Here is a 23,103-nt window from a genome sequence, read left to right as displayed (position 1 = left end):
GGACTTCAAAAAGTTCGTGGAAAATGAAATAAGGATGAGTTCGTTTTGGTGGAAAAAAAGTTGAAATCCATGTATGCTTCTTTTCATAATGCACACTTTCCATGAACTTTTTCAAGACCCTGGTAAGACAGTAGGCACACAGCATGCCTTCTCAGCATAAATTACACAGAACAGCCAATACTTAGGTTTGTTTACACTAAATGTCCATGTTGGCAAATATATATATATATGTGTGTATATATATATATTTAATGCTAACCTTGACTCTGAACAAGAGCAGGAAAGAGTAAAATAAAATTATAAAATGATTTTGGCATTTGCTAATCATCTTTTCTCCTGCTGCATACAACAGAAAATTTGAAGGCCTGTGAATGTTGCTTTGCTTTGGGAATGGAGAAAAAAATGAATATTAGATGTGGGTAAACACAAGGCCTTTAGTGATTTTCTGTTGCTCAAATTTAAAGCATGAATAATGCTCCAGAAACCTTATTTTCCTAGACTGGCTAGTGTCTGTGTAGGTGAAAGTACACCACCTGAGGAAAAAAAAATATTCTGGGTCACACTGAATATAAACACCAGTATCTCCACCTGGGAGCACAATAAAAGAGCTTTTCAGCCACTGAAGATCAAGACTGAAAATGCATGTTTTCCTAAGGATGAGAGCAGAGAAAAGGAAGAATGTATTAGAATGATAAACCCCTCCTACCTTTGTCACTTGCACTGTACAAAGAGCCCAGAGCTGAGACGTTGAAGTCCCTCTCTTGGGAAGACACTGATAATTATGCAATGACGATCTCCATTTAGACAGCATCTCTTATTTTCAGATCTCAGTGTACACAGAGCAGGAATCAGGGTTCCAAAGCACAATTTAACACACACACGTCTTAGGGCAAAGAAGAAGGCTACTTACAACTTGTTAGAGGCCAAACTGAAAATGGAATTTAGGACTTGTAAACTCCTCTTGTTATTTTTACTTCAAATGATTTTGTCCGTACAACTGTGACACTTTCCAAACAGCTTTTGAGATTCGAGCTAGTTTTAATCAACCCGAGACCCATTTTGAAAGATCTCGGTGTGCTAAGAGTAAACACAGCAGAAGGTTGAGACACTACAGCCGGAACAGTCACAAAAGGATGACTGCAGGGGTAGAGGTAAAAATTAAGGGCCAGGCTGATGGGGAGGCTCAGGGGTGAAGGGCTGCCCCATCTTTTGTGATCTTTAGCCCTAAAATGGGAACAGCCTGGATTCTGAGTCAGGCCACTGAAGCTGACATCTCTGTGTCTATTCTTATGTCTCTCTGGAATATCCACGGATCACATTTCTCACCAGCTTTCCTGCTAATATGGCCACCCAACCACGTCAGGAAAAGATCTCCAGCCTTCCACCCATACTCAATGTCCCCCCAAATGTCTAGAGCCCCACAGATGAAGAGAATTAAAACTTGGCCTTTCGTGGGTCCAGGAAAAAAAGGTGTTCAAGAAGTAGGGCACGCAAGACAAAAATAGGTCAGGCTTATTGTTCCTATTGCACAATTTTCCTCCCAGTTAGACACTGATAAAGTCAAGTGTACCCTAAAGAGCATATTTACCTCATATTTTCTTTCCTGTGTACCGTCACATACATTTCGTAGACTCTCCCTTGGGGAATGGCCCCGGCAGGAATCAGCAGACTTACTCCTGAATAGCAAAAGAGAAAATCAGGCAGTAAGACACTTGAATCCAAGGGAAACTTCACAGAATACCTCTGCGGCCAGTCCAAGCCAGCGGGGAGGTGCTCTGACCCAGCAGCCAAGGGCTGCCTCCTCTTCCCTGAAGATGTGGAAATATTCATAGTTGTTCTGTTTTCCTTCCTTTGCGGCCTCATTTCTTACCATAGCTCCCTCTCAACTGCTATGGAATCACTTAACGGGATGATGTAACTTCTTAAACCCTTGTTTTATTTAAGGAATAGACAGATGGTTCCACTGTTGTTTTCCTTGTAAAATAAGGGGAAAACCAACAACTGCTATTAAAATTTCAAGCAGCTGTAAAGATGCATCGTTTCCAATTTAAAAAAAAAAATCCCCAAAAGATTCAAAGTCAGAGAAATGTTAACTTCAACCATACTAAAACAAGCAAACAAACAAAAACCCCACACATTTCTTTCTGGAATTGCTGGCTAGTATCAGTATTATTCTAGAACCGAATCAGATCTGTTGAAGGACTTCTTTTATTCTGTGTAACTCTTGAAGGTAAACAGCTACAGGCACTTTATTCACAGCAGGCCACTGGGTTCTGTTTAGTTGGTATTTTGTTGAGCTGTGTGCAAAGTTAACTGTGCCCATAGCAGGGTTTTGAAGATTGAGGCTGCACTGGGACCACTGGGAGGTTGGTTAGAACACAGCTTATGGGATTCCACTCCCAGAGTTTCTGACTCGACATGTCTGGGGTGGGACAGGAGACAGTGCAGTGCTAACAAGTGGCCCGGGGGGAGCCTGTGATAGTGGTCTGGTCCCAGCCTGTAGGTACCACTAGCCTGTACTACCACTGGTCATCATCCTAGAGAGTGGTGCAGGATGAGCAGCACTCTAAAGATGTTCAGCTCCATCATTTTATTCCCATGAAATGTAGTTTTAGCTCAGCTCAATAAAAATTTATGGAGCATTTTTGTGAGTATAGTGTTCGGCATGGTTGTGAATACCAAGAAGTAAAAGGTGGTATTCATGTCTTTGAGTGACCTACACTTTAAGGAGCCAGGAAACCGAATATGCCCAAATAAACATAGGGCAATAAGACAATGTCCACTCCCTGCACTGGGAAGCCTCAAGAGTAGAGGATGAAGAGTTCAGGGGTTTGTTATTCACAAGCCTTGAGAAGGAAGGTAACTGAGAGCCATGGTGTCATGTTGGTGAGCCATTAGCTTCGGGAAGGACCCAGAGTGGCAGTGGGAAGACTGAACATCAGGCTACTAAGACCCTGAATCTTCATATTTTTTTTGATTAAAAGCATAGACTATATATTCATATTTGTTATGGGGATGAAACAATCATATAGATGTAAGGTAAAAAGAACAAGGCCTGATACCTGTTAGTTCACTGTTGTTGTTCTATGGAACTATCGTTGCTCTACTAAAGAAACACTATCTTTGATAATGTAATGTATGTTAACCACCATCACCAAGCTGATACAAAGTCTTTCAAACATTCCTCTCTCACCTTTATTTAAGAAGCCTTTACAATAATTCACATATAAAAAAGTGGCAGGTATAGGAAGGGGAAAGGAAAATTGGAATCTAATGAATATCATGGACAAAAAGAACTTAGGACTAATTATAAAGTTTAAACAAGAGAAGAACAAGAGGGCATGTTCTGGTGCACTCATATGATGGACGGTACTAAAGATACTTTAAATCATTATTTCAAAGCGTATTTAATCTCATGAGAATTAATATAGAGAATTTATATAAAAAGCATTTTATATTACTCTAAGAGTATATGGAAAAATGAAATGGTAGTCTATTAAATATTTCAATTTTATTTGATCCTTTTAAAGGTAAGGGGTGAAAAGTTGCCAAGGCATTGAATTAGGAGACTGAATCAGAAGAAGAATCAAAGACAATTTCATAATCAGCCTTGGAGATCCACTTGTCAGTGTACCACTTGACTGTATAAACACAATTGTTTTAAGGTGACATTAACACTTTGGGTCAATGAAGTTGCTTTTTATTATTATTATATCAAAAATTCACAGTATTGTCTAAAATAATTAATGTAGAATCAAAGAGGAAATCATTAACCCTCTTTGACCCATGGTTCCAAACCCATTGCTACATTGATCAGTGAATACCAATTTTTTTTTTCAATATTTCCAAACATTAACTTAAATTCATCCTTGAAGACCTTTATAAGGCATATTCTCTAGATGTGGGTACAGTGTACAACAAGCTGGAAGCTAAATAGTACTACAAAAAGGTATCTGATGATGGTGAGAGCCTAGAGGGAGCTACCAGGGCTAGATGTTAGTTCCCTATAAACACCTTGTGGTTCAATACTGTGTATTAAAGAGCTAAGTTAATGAAATGAAGATTTGATGTATATTATGATGTTCTCTGATCATCTAAAAATTAGTATTCTGAAGTATTGTTTCTTGCAGCAAACTGGAACTGAACCAACTGATTTATTTTCTAATTAATTTGTCTTTTTTAAAGCATAGTGACAACAGTGAGGGCTGCTGGCTTGATATTGCCTTCTAAAGTTCTATTAAGATGATGGTCAGTGACAGCTCTGAATTACACCTCAGCAGAAAACTGTGAGTAAAATATTTCTAGAGGATGAGCTTCCACAGTTGGTTGGGGAAGATAAATGGCTTTGCTGATTTTGTCTCAAGTAATGTTTGGCTGACACTGAAAGGAGGTTTGGTTTAGGTAGGCTAACTTAAGTTCACCATTGCAGATTTCATAGATACATAAGCACCCCATGGCCGACTTGAACTTTTCAGGTTTAATCAAGACAAATGAAAAGATTTTGGCACAAAAAAAAATGTGGACTGAAGTCACATCCTTGGCAGTCTTGGCGTTCAGGCATTACCTGAGTTGGGAACGATGAGGTGACCCCCAAGGGAGTTGAAGGTGCCAAACGCAGTGCAGGATGGATCTGTCTGCCTGGCTAGGCTCTGATTCTTCAGGTTGAGAGCTTCGTTTTCCAACAAGGATTGGGTCATCTGCGGGGACAGCTTGGACGTAAACTCAGAGAGGTCATCTTGGGGAGTGACAGCACCTGACGTGTTGTACACTTTGATTTTCAGGTTGGGCAGTGGATCCAGAATTGGAGAATTGGTCATTGGGATTTTGTCTGAGACGTCATGTAGGGCATAGACAGGTCCCCTGTACATGGCGGCAGCTGAAGTGAGGTCTGGGGGAACTGCCAGAAGATCTGTATTAGAAAGAGAAGAGAATCCTGTTTGCATTCTCCATGCAGGCCAAACTACATTAGTCAGGACCCGTCCCCCACCCCCTTGCCTTCTGAGCCCAGAGCAAACAGCTCAGCTGATATTGGAGAAGCATAGATTCTAAGGCACTGCTGAAGATTGGGCAATCAGAAATAGATCCATTGTATTATCAACTAGAGATGAGTAGCCAAGCTCTTTCTGCACTTTCCTTTGAAGACTACTCATTACACTTAACGTGTTTAGCTCTTTCAAAGGTTAACTTGAACCATGAGCCCCACGAGGTCACTGTTAGGTAACAATTTCCCTTGACGATATTGGATTTGGAATTGTCTGTGAACCCCTGTATTTGCAGCAATACAAAAGAGAGGTCTTGGCAAAGGAACTCAAGAATTCAATCAGTGTACTCTTTTCAGATAGGAGTTAAAAAGTACTATAAAGCAACCCATCAGAAAAGAAAACAAGTATGATTTGTGCACCTTGTCAACTCTTCAGTGGTTATATGAGGGACGCTAACGCTGTAATGAACTAAATCAATGACAATCACAGTCTTCATTGAGCCTACATTCCAGCTAAGCTGGCTGATCCAACCATCCCTGCTACTGAAGACACACAGGGAGACTGCTCACACGCGTGACTGGGTGTGACCTGGAACATCAACTGACCTTGTCTTGCTGCCTTGATGTTCACAGGCTGAAAGCCTCCATTGAGTGCTGATGAGTCAATAATGTCAGACTCGAAGTCTCGGTGATTCTTCCGATATACAAATAGGGCCACGACTACAGAGATCGCCAGGCACACTATCACCGCGATCACAATTCCAACATAGAGAGCAACGTCATCGGAGTCAGGAGCAGCTACAGGAGAAGTGAAACCATTAGACCAACTGCTTACAGAAACTGCCCATGGTATACATATGTATTACTATAATTTTTTCAGACATTTATTGCCTTTTTTATAGGTTAATTTCAAATCTATTTCAAAAGCTATATAAAATGACTGTGGCCTTTCAGTGGAAAATTATCTCTGATTTCTTTTCCTTTCTCACTCTGCATCAATCCACCCACTAATCTTTCTTCTAATTGTGCAGCATAACAGACCATTTATTACTATGCACATAAAGAAACCATCCCAATCCACAGGGGGGAGAAAAGTTTATTAAGCATTTTAGGTGGAAAAGTTTGGGAGGGTTTTTGAATTTACTGATATAGTTCTTTAAAAACATAGGTGCCATGGTAGAAATATCTGGCATATTTTGAACCTTCATATTTACTGAACCAGAATATTTTTTTGTGAATATCATTCCAGGTCTTCAAATTACTTTTCACAGCACTCCTAGTTTTCCAGAAATCATTGGAAGGGCTGGGTGAGAACAGTATAATTAAGCAAAAGCAAATCTAAGGACCAAAAATATTGGGTTTGAAAGTTGTGCTTTCAGAAGCCCAGCTATGGGGAGCAAAGGTTAGTACCAAAGGCCTTCTTCAAGCCCAGGGTATTGATAGAGATGTGGTACTATCTCTGAAGACCCAGCTTCTCATGTCAGAGGTTTACATTTACATTATTCTTATTCCTGGCATAAAATATAGCTCTACTACCTGGGATGAAGTCCTGGCTCAGTGATCAGAAAGTTCAGATTACTCTAGAAGGCAAGTCAGCGCTTGGCCAATATAGCATATAGTTCCCTAGGGGTCTGTTTGGGCGAAAGCAGGAACAGAAGTCCTGGAAATGTTGCAAGTTACCTTGGTGGCACAGAACATGCTTTGGTCCAAGTGGAAAATGTGATAGAAGCTGCTTAGTACAACAAAACTAAACCTTGGCCAAACCCCTTTGCCATCTTTAAGTCTTTGGTTTTAATTTTCTATGACCCACAAGAAATGTTCAGCTAGGTAAACCAAAGCTTCTCTGCCCACTGTAAAAGAGGTGTGTAAGTTGTCACTTCAGGTAGCCAAGAACAATCCAAAATTGTATAGTTAGTTTCCCATCTGTGTACATGTGTAGAGGTAGAGAATTTTCAAACCTGTAGGTCTCACGACCTCTTGCAAGCTGAGGAACCACTGCTCCCTCATACGGCTCGCAGTCACAAGGTTTCTACAATGTGATAACATAGTTCGTGCACCAGTGGTTATAGGATAACCCACACTCTTGTGCCGCAGTATCTTCCAACCACTGTCAGGAGAGATGAGTTCCCTGCTAGGAATTGCTCCACCTCTTTTGGCATTTTGTATTTAAATATCCTGAATCTGAGTGTCACTGTTCTTTTTAAAAAGTATTGTCCTTCCCAGAGTTTCCAGAATATCCTATTTTTCATCAATCAACAAAGACAGCATTTTTGTTGTTCAGAAAGCCAACGGCATCCCAAATACTTTTGGTTGTGTGAGCACTGCTTTCGTGGTGATGACTTTGTGGAACTGCTACTTATTTGAGGCCCTGCAGCAGGATTGTGAACTCTGGCCAGAACATTATATTTAAGTCAAAGTTGTGCTGTACAGGGCCATGATTACTTATTCAACATTCCTGATATCTCCTGCAAGAGATCTGCATTTCCCGAACCCTTTCCTTTTTTAATATTTGAACTCTGCTCCTTATTTATATCGGCACAGTTCATGATAGGTTTTGTCAGCTACCAGAACTCAAGCTTTGAATGGCAGACTGATAGATTTTGAAGCTGGCAAAGACATGAAATGACCCTTTCTTCTTTGCAGCAGGAAAATCCAATTTGTTTTTTTGTGTTAGAATACATTAAGCTCCTATTTCCTGTGTGCACATCTGTGTTGCAAAGAAAGGTAAACTTGAACTGGGGGCAATATCATTAAATGATTATTCAGCAACATAAAATCCAAACATCAAACTTACAAGAAAATCCATATTCATTCTGGGTTCTCTGTTCAGTTGAAATAGGATAAATGAAACCTTGAAAAGAAAGAAAAAATGGAACAAAAATGGGAACAAAATCAAATTAATGAGGGAAACAAAATGGGAAGCATGAGAAATGGTTTAATTAAAAGAAAAGGAAAAGAAACGTAGTCTTTTAAAATTCTAGTTCGGCACAGGATTATAATTTTGCGTCTCCTGTCTGCTCTGGAGTCTCACTAAGAATTAATAAGTAGGCAGATTGAATTTTGGAGCAAAAACTGGTCTCGAGTCACTAACTTTGGAGTGCTTAAAGTCTTTCTTTTATTGAGCATAAACTCTAATGGATCTAATTTATTTCAGACATCAAGGGTCATTAGCATAAGGAAAGTCTTTTTTTCCTTCTCCCTGCCATATGCTTTAATTCCCAGGACATATTCAGGAAGGCTCTAAACAGTTTTCTTATTTTTTTTTTTTTTTTCATTTTTACTTAATCCTAACAGCTTGCTCTGGGTCTGGCAGGACAAAAGAAGACCTGTGGTCACTGGTCAAGGGTTGAGTACCCATTAGCTGAGCTGAGCTGAGCTGATCTTCAACCACCTTTCCCCTCCATCGCAAATCTGCTTTTTGGATTTTCTGTTATTTTTTGTCCCTTTCCTTAAATAGCAATCTAGTAGGTATTACCGAGGGACTAGATGACTTCTGAAGGTAATGGGAACTGGATACTTTTTATTTGAAATCATTTGAAAATCAGTAGAGCCTGGAGGTTACAAGGTTATTTATTTAGGGCTCCAGAGGAATGGTATACAGTAGGCAAAATAAAATCTCATCTCAACGGAAAAAGCAACACTGTACGTTTTACATTTCTTTCTTTTTAGTGCATTCTGAAGTAGGAAACTATTATTACTACTACTAACAACAATGCAATACTAACCATAACAATGTGAAATGGAGGAAGATAGGGAGAAAGACCATGAAGATATGCACCTGTAGAAAATTTTACATTGACTCATTACTGGCACCCACAGTCCCCCAAGATTTGATATTCTGCAGCATATGAATTAATCAAATAATATAGTGCCGTTTGGATTAATCAAATGACGATGAATGAGAAGCGTGTCAATTAAACCTTCCTAGTAATACTCAAGGGCAAAAAAATATAGGGAAACTGCAAGAATCACAATTAATTGGTTCAAAATGAAAAGTCTGTAAAGCTTTAGTCCTAAAAACAACTCTAGATCGTGCCTCAGGTAGCTGCCCTGTAGTTTGTAGAACACTTGGTTCGTACAAGCTATTTACCTATTTGGAGGAACTAATTCTGGAGAAACATGTAGGGCTACTTTAATGAAAGAGAGGTTTGCTGTAGCACAGACAGGTTTGCTCTGAATTAATTTTTAATGCTTTATTTTAGAGCAATGATTGCAACCTCCTACTCCGTTTTATAAATATTATATTCCTTATTCTAGTTTTCTGAGTCCATGTATTAGGTTTGATTTTCATTTTTAAACACGTCTGTCTGGTAATAACCTTTTTCCATTTGTATTCTGTGAACTCAATAAGAGGACATCAGGGACACATACAGGCTTTATTTTTGAAGCCCAAAGACTTGAGATAAAGCAAGTAGAAGAGGCCAGATAACAAAGCCATCCTTTTGGAAGTGAAGATCTGAAGCAGAGAAATGACAAAAAAAAAAAATACAAAACAAAGCAAAATCCCCAAACCTTATTATTATTATTATTATTTTTGCAGGTGAGAGGGCAAGGATATTGGAAATACTCTGATGTTCATACTGAAAGTGTTGGTCACAATCAGCATTGAGTAAGCAGAAGAGCTGTTTTCCTGTCTTACAATAGAAGCTAATCTCAAGAGAGATCTACCACAGCTTGAAATTTGTTCCAGTAAGCAGTTCAGACTTTTCCCTGGTTTATGTCCCGACTTCTCAACAGAATTTCTGTTCTTGTCAAGCCGATCAGAGAATAAAAGAAAGGAAGTATATAGTTTTGATTTTAAATTCAGCTTTCCTGTATTTATGTAGATTTAGACTAGTCAGATAAGTGCCTTTGGTAGTTATCTAAGACTTCTGTTTAATTCAAGGAACAGAATTTGAATTCATTCACTCGTTCATTTAAGAAGTCCTCTTGAAATCTACTATGTTTTAGATTCCATTTCAGACACGGAGGACACTTTTCTGCTCTTATGGAGTTTATATACTAGTTTAACAGAAAACAATCAAGTAAACAAAAGATGTTTAAATACTGAAAAAGTACTTTTAAAAATAAAAGCCCGTAGTATGATTAGAGATATAGGGATAGCTAACTTGGAGAATTAGGGGATCATTTTTTATTGAGACAGATGAAATTTGAGTTGCAGCTTGAATTACGAGGATTCCATCAAGTAAAAATCAAGAGGGAGTTATGTTCCCCATGCAATGACAGGAAGTGCAGAAGTCCTCACATCCGAGGATACTGCCGAAAGTTTGTGGGGAAGTAGACTTTAAAAGACATATTTTGGTGCAAAATTTTTTGAAAATTCACATGAATTTTTTGTTTTACAATATGCAATTTCCATGAACTTTTTAAAGATTTCTAATAAAAACAGAGTGGTTACAGTTAAGTGAACAGGATGAGGAAGCAAGGAATTGGGGTTAAAAGACTGGGCCAGATGATATGGGCCCGGTAGCCCATGATGAGATTTTTGATTTTATTTTAAGTGAAATACAATATCTGTGACAAAACGTAATTTTGAAAAAAAACTCATTCTATTGATAATGAATTGTAAAAAGAGCCAAATGAGATTTAATGATGATCTATCAATAGATGCATCCATATATCTGATGAAGTGTCTACATGTAAGGTTGTTCTACAGTTGCATTAGATTAAAAATCCATATACAAAACTAAACATGATCAATTATTTCTCACAGCCAGTTAGGAACAATCTAGTCAGTTATTTCCTTTCATGGGGAAATTTAAAACAGACCTGTCTTCATCAATGGTTCAACACCCCAATTTCCTCTGTTACAGAAACGTTGATAAAGAGGTTTAGAAGGCAACCTGTAAAACTTTTTCCATCCTTTCCAAAACACTTCTGTGACTTCTGCAGTAAAGCAGCACTTAGGCGCTGGGACTCAGAGGAGAGGAAGATAACTGCTCTGTCCCCTGGACTCCGGGGAGGGTGGAAAGACAGACTCATTTTGTAGAATTTGTTTTTAGGCTGCTCCATCTGATCTGTGTCTCCTAGAACAACAGGGAACATTTTCTCCAGCTAATGAGGTGGCACCACTGAGAGCAGTCTTAGCAATATTGAAAAATAACATCTCTGGCAGAACACAGTGCAAAATAATTGTTTTTAGTGTCACTACTGACAGCCTGGTTCATAAGTTAGAAGTTTCAGTTAACTTTCTTGCTACTTGAAAGCAAGATGAACAGAAAAACATCAGGGCTGCAGGCCAAGGCCATGAAGCACCCAGGAACTTGAGTTTTTCAGTCGCATGAACTAAAAGTTTTATTCCCAGCTCTGTCACTTCTTCAGTAGTAAAAGTCTGGTCAACCGACCTATCAGTTTTGAAATCTGCATAAGAGGACACAAATAATTACTTACTTAGCTGTAGAAGGGATGAAATTTACAAAGTGCAGGAATGTTGTAAGCAATCAGTGACAATAACCATACCAATATTATTCTTTTTTTCTTTTAAAAAATATTCTATTCACAGGGACAGTGGAGGTACTGGGTTCTTAAGGGATGGTATTTATAGAGTCAATGCAGCCTACTATTTCTTGAGTGATCTTGGGAAACTTGTTTGAGTTTCAGTTTCCCCAGTTATTACAGAGACAAAGAGGTCCAGTTTTTCTGAGAAACCATCTCCAATGCACTCTTGTAAGTACTTTGTACTCATTCCCCCTCTCTGTTTAAAGAGGTTTCTGCCTGGCCTTTGTGGCTTCTGGCAAAGATACAATGACACGTTTCAGAAGCAGATTTCCAGGGCAGAGCCGCGAATTAAGGCTAAAAGCATTTCTCCAAAAGGAATGGTGCTACTTCTTAAAGAGGTGTCTGCAAATGAGGCCAAGGTGGTGGGTTCGATTTTCTTTGTTTCTTGTTTGTCCTATGATGAAGGAGTTGCTGTTGGCATTTTGTGTGCGAGGGCCAAGGACACCAAAGTCCTGCAATGGGAAGGAATGGGCAACAAATGCTTGCAACAAAATGCCTCCTTCGTTAAGGACTTTGAGGGGACTGGCTCCTGTTGACTGCAACCAGTGGGAACCAAGATCACAGCAGAGCTGTTGTTTCAAGGGGCATGCTTGACTCCTACAATCCCTTCTATTTTATTTGCATTTCTAAAGAAAACTTATTTTTTAAAAGAAGAGATTTCCCTGCGCTGGGAGGATAGGAGTGGAGGCGGTTTGACTGTACGAAGAAATTCCAAGGAAGTGAGGGTACAGTTTGAAAACTGCAGTAGGCTTAGTGTTCCCTTTCCTGGAAAGCCATCTCCTAATTGCTCACAACTTCATTTCAAGAGATTATCTTGGCTGGCCTTTTTCCAGGGAGGAGGCTGAGCCCTAAAGGTGAGAATTGTTATCTTCAAAGTAACCCAAAAAGCATCGAAATTCGTTCAACTCTAAGTGGGATTCAGTGCTACCAGTACGCTCACCCTGTGCAAGCTTTGGATAGTCCAACCCTGTGGTGGCACCATTCACATTTCTGTTTGCTGATGGTGGGAAAATGACTGGAGGATAAAGAGAATTTTCTAATTTGCACAAGGTCATCTGCTACACTAGGGTTGGGGTTTCTCACATTTTTCAGCAGATATCCAATGACTATAAAAGATCAGAGCCCATATCCAACTATCTTCTAACAGAAAAAGTGCTTTCCTTGGTTGGCAATTGCAGTCTGTAACACTGCAATATCTAACTACATGCACACAGAAGATGATAGCCAAAAATGATCATGGTTTTATGATTACATTTTTTGTAAAACAATTTTGATTTTTTGCCATAAGTAATATTTTTACAAAATTATCAAGCAAACATACAGATGTGAGAACTGTCATAACTTCTGAGCATCACTGGCTAGATTTTCATTCCTCAAAATCAAGGTGATACCCTCACTACCTTGCAAACACTTAGGATGTTACAGTTAAAACAGAACAGTGATTGACAGTTGCTAGTTTAACTCTTCAGAGTATGGAGTGGTAAACAGACTTGTCTGACTTTAAATTTGGTGAGACCAGAGCCAGGATTGGATCCCATTCATCAGGCCATAGCTCCATGGCCCTAGTAAGGACTTTGTGAGCATTAAATGGTAATTATTAATGAGCAGAGATAAGGGAATAATAGAAACGGGTTGACATGTTCCTGGCTTCATTTGTAATTTAGTGATTAAGTGAGATAACACTAATGATTTAGGCTATAAAATAATCTCTTCATTTGAAACATTTTTTTTTTTTTTATCTTTTATTTAATGAATATAAATTTCCAAAGTACGACTCATGGGTTACAATGGCTTCCCCCCCCATACCGTCCCTCCCACCAACAACCCTCCCCTTTCCCACTCCCTCTCCCCTTCCATTCACATCAAGATTCATTTTCGATTATCTTAATATACAGAAGATCTGCTTAGTATACCTTAAGTAAGTATTTCAACAGTTTGCTCCCACACAGAAACATAAAGTGAAAAATAATAGATGATTTTTTTAAAATGATGATGAAATCAGATCAGACCTATTGTCATGTTTAATCCCAGTGAGAGTCAAGTTGGGAATTGAAAATTTCTTTCTTTTTTTTTTTTTTTTTTTTTTTTTTTTTTACAGAAGATCAGTTTAGTGTACATTAAGTAAAGATTTCAGTCGTTTGCACCCCCATAGAAACACAAAGTGAAATATAACATTTGAAACATTTTAATGGATCAATCAATCCTCTTATTTTAAACTCTATGGAACCTGTCTATATACATGTATTTAGGCCCTAGAAGCAACTCTACATTGGAACATAATGAGTAAACCTTGAAGGCAAGCAGGAGGACCTTAAAAATTTCTACTCATCTCCCTTCTGGCTAGGGATTTGGTAACTAATAGAAAGAGTTTTAATTGGTACATGCCTACATAGACTTTCCCTTTAGGTGTTCTTTAAGCCTTGGTCAGTGATTTTTCAAACTTCAGAAAGCATAACTATTGCCATGTTCTATGTTTTGTAGCTTATAGGAATTTCACATGTAATTTTCACCCTACTTACTTTCCATTTAATGCATGACAAGGTGCTTCTGACTCTAGTATACAGTGTTAGATGTGGCCAAGCTGAGACAAAAGTAACTTGAGTTCGAGTTAACAGCAGAGAAGGTAGAAAGCTATCACCATGCAGAGTGTTTGATAATGCTGTAACAATGCTTCTCTTTTGCAAAAGAAGAAACGGACATACAGAATTGAAACAGGCCATTAATGCCCATAAGCAATGCCTTAAAATGGGGCTTCCTTCTGATGTGCAGAGTGCCTCCAATTATGTGTGTTTATCCCTTATTTTCCCTGATGGCATCATTTCTGAGGGATATGATGTTCCTCCTTTAAATATTTGCTTATCACAAGGTTTTATGCCAACTACAGTGTGGTTATCACATGTTAATGACTACTTCATGCTTGCAAGGCTCTCTCAATACAATAGATCTAAAATGCAAGGCTTGGGGCACCTTTGCACTTGCCCCACATTTGACATAAGACACCATTTGCAAACTGTTTCCTTTAAGGGAGGACACCTCTGTTTGTGATTTAAATTTTCTAAATTTCATGAAGATCAATGACAAATCTTATATAGGAGTCAGTATGTAGGTTATACATGATGTACACAATTGTGGCTTATAAGTGCATTAACTGTATTCTGTAAAAGTACATATTTTTAATTTACCCAGGATTGAGTTAGCTCTGGTCATATTTGTCTGTGTGAAGTTCACTAGACAACTTTCTAAGATCTTTCCTCCTGTGATGATCCTATTTTTAGAAGCATCTGTGTTCCCGATGGATTTTCCCCTCTCCTTGACCTGGTTGCATGGTCTTTTTTTTTTTTTTTTTTTCCCAGTGACTTTGTACTAAGTCAAAATGTGGGATTTTTTTTTCTCATCCCAATTATATTTCTTCTGATGCAAATGTTCTATTAAAACCTCAAGGGCCATTCAAAATCAACAAGGCCATGTTTCCTCTCTTGCTTTTAGGTCAGTTCTTATCTAGCAATCCCATCAGTGCTTCACTAATGATGTCAAAGGTCAGGTCTGGCAAAGACACCCGGAGTCATTTATTTTAATTTACCACCCTTCTGAGGCCTTAGTTATTGATGGGGCTTAAGGAACTCCAAATAAATGAATAGATAAATTCTAAGAAATGACAACAAAAAGTGAAAAGAACATTTGCTTATCACTCATGTCAGCTGTCTAAATTGTCATGTTAATTTGCCGCACCAGCCTTTGCCTTCACTTTTGGAACAGTTGGCCATGCCTAGCTAAGCTGGTCCACAGCCCGGTCCCTAACAGTGCACAGCCACATTCTCCTGCAAATGAGCAGCACACAATTACCATCCAAGGATGTAAAAGTTTTATGACTCACGGCAGGTGAAGCATGAATGCATGACTTAACTCCAGAGTTTAGTAAAAACCAACCCATAGATCAGCAGCCCACATAATTCCACGTAGTAGACTCCATCCCTATTCTTGCTCCTCTAAAAAGAGTAATAAAAAGGGGTTGGCGCTGTGGCTTAGCAGGTAAAGCAGCCACCTGCCGTGCAGGCATCCCATGTGGGTGCTGGTTCAAGTCCTGGCTGCTCCACTCCAGCTCTCTGCTATGGCCTGGGAAAGCAGTAGAAGATCACCCAAGCACCTCAGCTCCACGTGTGAGACCCGGAACAAGCTCCAGGCTCCTGGCTTTGGATTGGCCCAGCTCTGGCCATTGTGGCCAGTTGGGGATTGAACCAATGGATGAAGATTTCTCTCTCTCTGCTTCTGCATCTCTGTAACTCTGCCTTTTGAATAAATAAACAATCTTTTTTTAAAAAAAGAGTAATAAAGTATCAGATCCAGAGGCAATGGGATTCATATCCTTCCATTTCCACCTGGTGGAAAGAGCAGGATGATGTGGAGTCCTGATGTAAGGTGACTGATTGCTACAAGACATCTCATATCTGCTGAACTGTGCTACACCAAGAGAACACCAGCTATCAGCCAGTACCCAAGGTGACCTTGAAGCATCCTCTGCTCTGCTGCGGTTGTCTGCATGCGGACACCTTTCTCAATCCTTTCAGAGTTCCCTTCGCATCTAGAGCTGAAGAACTAGGCTTTCTTTCTCTTCACACTAAGCTGCCTGGGGCTCCATGAGTGGTCATAGGGTTTCTGCAGGCTGATGTTACAACCACATCCTTGCATTCAAAAGCAGGAAAGTGGCCAGAAAGGAAAACAACAAACCACACTTAGTACACCGGAGGCTGGCAAACACTGGACAGGCCGTCCATGCACAGGATATTTATTTGCCAGCTGGGACAGTGTGCATACCAAGAACCAAACAAACACAGCCATGACATCAACTTTTTCTGAGCAGCAGATACAAACATTCACTGTCTAACACTCACCATTTTGCTTTCCTATCAAACTGCTGTGTTGACAAGAATCTCACTGGGAACTGACTAGCACCTTCTCAAATGCCTACCATGGGCAATTCTACACGCCCCATTCTGAAGTCTAGAAATGACTATTGGTAAATGATATCCCCAGCTTAAACACACCTGGGATTCTGGGGGTCCTTGGTATGCAGTGTGGCCACACCACAATTTACACATGGCGGGGGGGGGGTTCTGCCACTTCCTCTGGTGAGAATTAATGGAAGAGCAGTGTGACATGTAAATGTTTTAATGAGTAGAAAGTGCTAAATTTGCAGAATGCATAACGTTTTAATTTCCCAAAGTCAGGAAGTTCACTGATGCAGACACAATTCCAGGCAGCTCTTGTTTATAAATTGCAATTTTTAATTTGTCTACTGTGGCATAAACCCTGTTCAGTAAGGAGGAGTCATTCTAAATTCAGATTTGAATTGTTGCATATGCCTCTGTGGAACTCCAAGCTTAAAATGCGATTAAAAACTAAAATCCATAGGAATAGCTGCAGGAATGTAATAATCTCATCTAGTACATTCATTAATATATGTAAATCATCATTTCGGGACTAAGCCACATATAGTCTTTGGATTGCTGTTTTCAAGAGTAAGAGGTAGGCTTGAGTTAAACTATTATATGACAACCGTGGCAAAACGGGTCTTAACTTCAAATTCATTATAAGAATTTTATAAGTTAAAATTTCTTAGTTCTTAGTAATACAAATGTATTGCATCTTAAAAGGTAAATGCACATATGTGCTTAGGGTTTATAAGTACCTTATTCAGTATTCTTTCTCATTGTGTTGACTATCTGTCTACATCTCTCTGTACCTATCTCTATTTTTTGTCTCTTTTTTTTTTTTTTTTTTTTGACAGGCAGAGTGGATAGTGAGAGAGAGAGAGACAGAGAGAAAGGTCTTCCTTTGCCATTGGTTCACCCTTCAATGGCCGCCACGGCCGGCGCACTGCAGCCGGCGCACCACGCTGATCTGATGGCAGAAGCCAGGTACTTATCCTGGTCTCCCATGGGGTGCAGGGCCCAAGCACTTGGGCCATCCTCCACTGCACTCCCTGGCCACAGCAGAGAGCTGGCCTGGAAGAGGGGCAACCGGGACAGAATCCGGTGCCCCGACCGGGACTAGAACCCGGTGTGCCGGCGCCGCAAGGCGGAGGATTAGCCTAGTGAGCCACGGCGCCGGCCTATTTTTTGTCTCTTATCAAACCATTTCATGTGAATCTTAATTCAAAAGCATATTGCAGAATGGAAGGGTGGGGCTACTTGCAGATCCTTTTAGGGGTGATAAAAAGAGGCCTAAATAGTTTAACGAGCAGATAAATCAATGGACCTTCCCATACTACTTTCTAAGTTAAAACATATCCTGTTTTATTTTTAAGTAAAGACAGTAAAATTTGCTATTGATGTTAAGTTTTTCTCATATCAGAAAGACTAGGCATGTGTGTTCAGTCATTTTAAACACTCCAAGTGATTATTCTCTTGGTCAACACATTTGATACCATTTAGTAGACTGAAGGACTCTAGTTTTTAAAATGTTTATTTTCTTTTAAAAAAATTAATGATGTGGTCATAAACCAAAAATGTCTAACTTTTTGGGGGGACCTTAAGTGGCTCTGGTGGTTTCCAGTTACCCTTTAATAATGCATGTTAGTGTAATAACATCGATTCTGGGTGTTCTTACTTTAAGGGCACCAAGAAATCATCTCCAGTGTAGAAATTACTTTTTCAGGCCAATGAGACTATATCCAGTAATTATATGTTACACTTAAAATACAAATGAATATGTATGAATAGCCAAAACATTTTGTGGAGTTTATGAAATTGTTTAAAGACTGGGATCTTGTTTTTACAAGTGAAATTACATATAATGTAAAGAATCCATTTCTCAAACTGCCTAAGAATAAATATGGTTGCTAGGACATGGTGCTAGGTATGTGACAGGCAACTGGGAAATACTACAGAATTGTAAATCAGTTCCAAATTTCCATGGCGTCAAAATACTTTGTTTACTGCCTATAAGTAACTCTTTCTTAGGCTTTCATTTTTTTATTATTTTTTGACAGGTAGAGTGGACAGTGAGAGAGAGACACAGAGAAGAGGGTCTTCCTTTTACCATTGGTTCACCCCCCCCATGAATATATATATATATATATACATATACATATATATATTGCTTCTTGGCCTTTTGGCTAAGATCAAGTGTAGTAAATATATATATTTTTCATTATCTAATTTAAATCAATGGAATCAAACTTCCAAGTTGGTGATATTACTGTAATCCAAACCCAGAGGTCTCTACTTCCAGGATCATGCTGTGGTTCTAGCCCTTTTTCAACATTTCATTCATAAAATATCTTCTATAATTATAACCATAATGGATACCAAGCATAAAGAATGTGTAAAATGGAAAACATATGGAAAAAGAAAAAATATTACTTGTAATCTCACCAGCTAAGAATATGTATACATTTTAGCATCTTTGTCCTAAGCTTTTATATAGTGATGATCAAATGCATTTATGAGGGCATTTCAAAAACCTCATGGAAAATGGAATTAAAGCTAATTTTATTTTGGTACAATTTTTTTTTAAATCTATGCATTTTTAAATGCATTTTCATGGAGTTTTTGAAGACGCCTCTTATAAATCCACATTCTGCTTTTTCCATGTTAAAAACAAATGTTTTAGTGAATCCATGATATTTCATTTTATGGAGGTATTATAAATTACTTAACTGTTATGGGGTTGTTCATTTTTAAAAATGTTACTTGAGAGGCAGAGAGAGAGAGAGAGAGAGAGAGAACATGCTCCCATCTGCCGGTTCACTTCTCAAATGCCCATCATAGCAAGGCTGAAGCCAGGATCTAAGAAATCCATCTAGGTCTCCTAAATGGGTAGCAGCCTTCAGCTCCTTGAGCCATCACTGCTGTCTCCCAGGATCTATGTTAGCAGGACGCTGGAGTCAGGAGCCACAGCCAGAACAAGAAATTGAATCCAGAAACCGCAATATGGGTCACAGCTATCTTAACCAGCATCGTAACTGCTAGGCCAAATGCTCACACCTTAGTTTTGTTTGTTTGCAATAATAAAACAGCAAAGAATATGGACATATTTGGCACAGATATTCATTTAAGTAGCATTACTCTGGCTGAATGGGCATGAACAATTTTAAAGCTCTTGACTTATACTGTGAAGTTGCTTGCTCAGATAACTGTAAAAAATTTGCATTCCCATTTGTAATATAAGAGAGTTTCCACTTAACTAATTGCTCTCAAAACCTGTTGATGAATGTTTCCAATTGGCACTGAAATTTAAGAAAAGACATGGCTTTTTAATATATCTTACACAAATATTAATAGCTTCTTAAACAATCTAGAAAACTTTTTTGATTATTCTGTTGAAAATTCAACATCATAAAAACTGTAAAGTCTGAGGAAAACAAAATGCTAAATTCAAACTACTGGCAAAAACAAATGTCTAATACATGTTATTTAGGCATACTGAGAAATGGAATTGAATAAGGAATATCCCGATCTGATAGTCAACACCATTAATTAGACATTTTAAAATAAATACCGAATAATATTGTAAGTACCATCTCAACTTAAAAAAAAATATTTCTTTTTTCTTTGAAAGGCAGAGCAACAGAGAAGAAGGGAGAGGAAGAGAGAGAGCGATCGAGAGGGAATCTTCCATCTGCTGATTCACTTTCCAAATGGCCACAACAGCCAGGACTTGGCCAGGCTGAGACTAGGCAGCAGGAACTCCATCTGGGTGGCAGGGGCTCAAGTACTTGGGCCAGCCTCTGCTGCTTTTCCCAGGTGCATTATCAGGGAGCTGGCTCAGAAGTGGAGCAGCAGGGGCTGGAACCAGCATTCCAGTATGGCATGCTGCTGTTGCAAGTGGCAGCTTAACTCACTGTGCCACAATGCTAAACACCTAACTTTTTGTAAAAAATGTTTATCTTGTTTATTTGAAAGGTAGAGTGGCAGAGAGGGAAGAGGGAAAGAGAGAGAGGAAGGGAGGGAGGAAGAGAGAAGGAGGAATGGAGGGAGAGAGACAGGGAGGGAGGGAGGGAGGGAGAGAGGGAGAGAAATAGATCTCTGATCTATTGGTTCACTCCCCAAATGTCTGCAACAGGCAGGGCTAGGCCAATTCTAAGTCGGGCACCAGGAACTTCATCTGGGTCTCCTATGTGACCATGTTAGTGGTCACAGGTATTTGAGTCATCATGAGCTACCTTCCCAGGTGTATTAGCAGGAAACTAGATCAGAAGCAGAGCAGCAGAGATCGGAATTGACAGATATAAGATATAGGTGTCTCAAGTGGCAGCTTAACCTGCTGTACCATCTTAAGTTTTACCCTTTCTCTATAATTAGGCTGTAAGAATGTCCCTCACAAACATTATTACATTGGATTTTTCCTGTAAGTTTTAAGTTCTTTCAACAAATGACTTTTATTCACTTACAATATAATTCCCAATATATTTCTATTATCTTTTTAAAAGATTATTTACTTATTGATTTGGACATAGAGTTATAGACAGAGAGAGGGAGAGACAGAGAGAGAGGTCTTCCATCTGCTGGTTCACTCCCCAAATGCCTGCTGAGCGGAACTGAAGCCAGGAGCCAGGAGCTTCCCCTAGGTCTCCCACATGGGTGCAAGGGTCCAAGAACTTGGGGCATCTTCCACTGTTTTCTGAGGCCATAGCAGAAAGCTGGATTAGAAGAGCAACAGCCAGGACATAAAGCAGCACCTATATGGGATGTTGGCACTGCAGGCAGAGGCTTAGCCTACTACGCCACAGCACCGGCCCCTATTTCTATCATCTTGTTTATTGGTTTCATATAGCATAATTTTTCATCTTTCTTTTTTGCTCCTTTCCTTCCCATAGAAATTTTATTTTGATCTTATGCTTTGAACCATTTTTGTGCTCAGTAATAACATTTTAACCTGAACATTTGCATCAGTAAAGTCTAATATGAATAGCAGAACTATTCTTTCCTAAACAATAAATGCAAATGGGAAAAGTTTAACTTAGTTCACACTTGCTGAATTCCATGGTAATTCTGTCTACAGTTTATTCCCATCTTGTTTTTAACAGATGTCTTTTGTTTCGGTGTCCTTTTAAAGAATCAATTTTTATTTTACATTTTTAGTAGTTTACTCAGTAAGGCTTTCTGAGTAATAAATCTTGATTGTGTTAAAATATTTTAAATGTTGCTTTTATGAGTAATTGGATTTTCTGATTCTGTCCTCACAGGTGTTTTAATCTCCCTTTTACATCCTAACTCATCCACTGTTCTGCTCTGAATTCTCCAAGTTTCATGGGATATATTCCAGTTTACTGATTTTCTCATCAGCTTCTTCTTAAGCTATGTCTGATCTTATTTTTTAATCTCCCATTGAATTCTAAGTTTCAATGAGCATGTTTACATTTCCAGACATTCTAATTGATTTTTTTTCCCAACTCTGTCTTCCTTTAAGCAATAATCTGTTCCTTCATTTGTGCCTGTATTCCTTTTAAAAATCAGTTTGTGTTTTACCGGCTTTACTGTCTGACTCAGATTATTGTATGAACCTGTGTGTTAACAGAATGCTTACTCATGTATTATGCTACTGACTCTCCTTGGAAGTAAATCCACTAGCGTGATCTCAAACTTTGATTTGGAAGACAGGTCATTTTTAAGTGTAGGCTATTTTTATCATAGACCATCACATTACAGTTGTGGGAGGGATACTTTAGGGTGACCTGCTGTTCCCTCTGCTGGTACCCCAGAAGTTTTACCAATTATGTTAATTATACCCCCTTTGTTTTTCTTCCCTGCACTGTTTCTTTGTCTCCACACCAGATCTGGGTGTAGGCTTGTGGTTTTACTGGAGGTATTATTTAAGTGAATATTTCATTTTCCTTTTCCTTACTATGAATTTTCCTGTGGTTTCCCTGGCCTGGTCGGGGGGAACCTCCTGGCTCTTGCTCATGGTGGTATAGCCATTTGTGGGCCCTAGCTTTATTCAGGATTCTTGATTCCAAGTCTTAGACTCAGGCTTTCACAAAACAAGGGCTTCTGCCTTTGTGCCCAAACTGAAACCCCCAACTCCCAGGCCCTGGGACCTATGCCCTCATCCACATGTGCTGCTGTCATCACTCACATGGTTGACTCTTGAGCTTTGAGTCGCAACATTTCTGATACTTGTGCATTTCTCTTTCTTCTGAATCTCTCTTCTCTCCCTATCCACATCTGCCCCAGTGTGTGTATCTTTTAAGCTTGTAACATGTTACCCAATATTTCTATAGGAATTGACTTAAAGGTGTTTGTATTAATGTGGGTGCTATGGAAGAAGTATGTCTATATGTCTGATTATTTTGAAAGAGGAGAGAGAGAGAGAACGAGAGTGATAGAGAGAGAGAGAGAGCGCTCCCATCTAATGGTTCATTCCCCAATTGTCTGCAATGGCCAGGACTGGGCCAAGCCAAGATGAGTGCCAAGAACTGAATCCAGGTCTTCCAGGAGGGTGGCAGGAATCCAATTACTCAATCCATCAGCACTACCTCCCAGGACCTGCATTGGCAGGAACCTGGAATCAGCCGCTGGAGGCAGGAATTTGACCTCAGTGCTCTGAGGTAAGATGTGGGCACTAGCTGGCATAACTGCTATGCCAAATACCAGCCCCTCAATTTGGTTGTTTTCAAACAAAAG

The 23,103-nt window shown here is 39.2% G+C and overlaps 1 protein-coding gene and 1 pseudogene across 2 annotated transcripts in view; one reads left to right on the top strand and one right to left on the bottom strand.

Annotated features, from left to right (window-relative positions):
* Positions 1 to 23,103, bottom strand: part of UNC5C (unc-5 netrin receptor C) — a 378,756-nt gene that overhangs the window by 40,757 nt on the left and 314,896 nt on the right. Inside the window, exons 8-11 of one of the 2 annotated variants that reach the window (XM_008267581.5) lie at positions 7,776 to 7,832; positions 5,588 to 5,779; positions 4,565 to 4,909; positions 1,589 to 1,676 (exon numbers count right to left, since the gene is read on the bottom strand). In XM_008267581.5, coding sequence (XP_008265803.2) covers positions 1,589 to 1,676; positions 4,565 to 4,909; positions 5,588 to 5,779; positions 7,776 to 7,832 — 682 coding nt within the window. The remainder of the gene's footprint in view (positions 1 to 1,588; positions 1,677 to 4,564; positions 4,910 to 5,587; positions 5,780 to 7,775; positions 7,833 to 23,103) is intronic. The other variant, XM_017347400.4, reaches the window with a different exon arrangement.
* On the top strand, positions 18,574 to 18,661 carry LOC127483368 (U2 spliceosomal RNA; annotated as a pseudogene).

The sequence above is a fragment of the Oryctolagus cuniculus genome, chromosome 8, assembly GCF_051225735.1.
Source record: "Oryctolagus cuniculus isolate XC-2025 breed Fujian yellow rabbit chromosome 8, ASM5122573v1, whole genome shotgun sequence".
Classification (NCBI taxonomy): Eukaryota; Metazoa; Chordata; class Mammalia; order Lagomorpha; family Leporidae; genus Oryctolagus; species Oryctolagus cuniculus.
The sequence above is the reverse complement of the archived record's forward strand: the minus strand, read 5'-3'. Positions and strand labels throughout refer to the sequence as shown.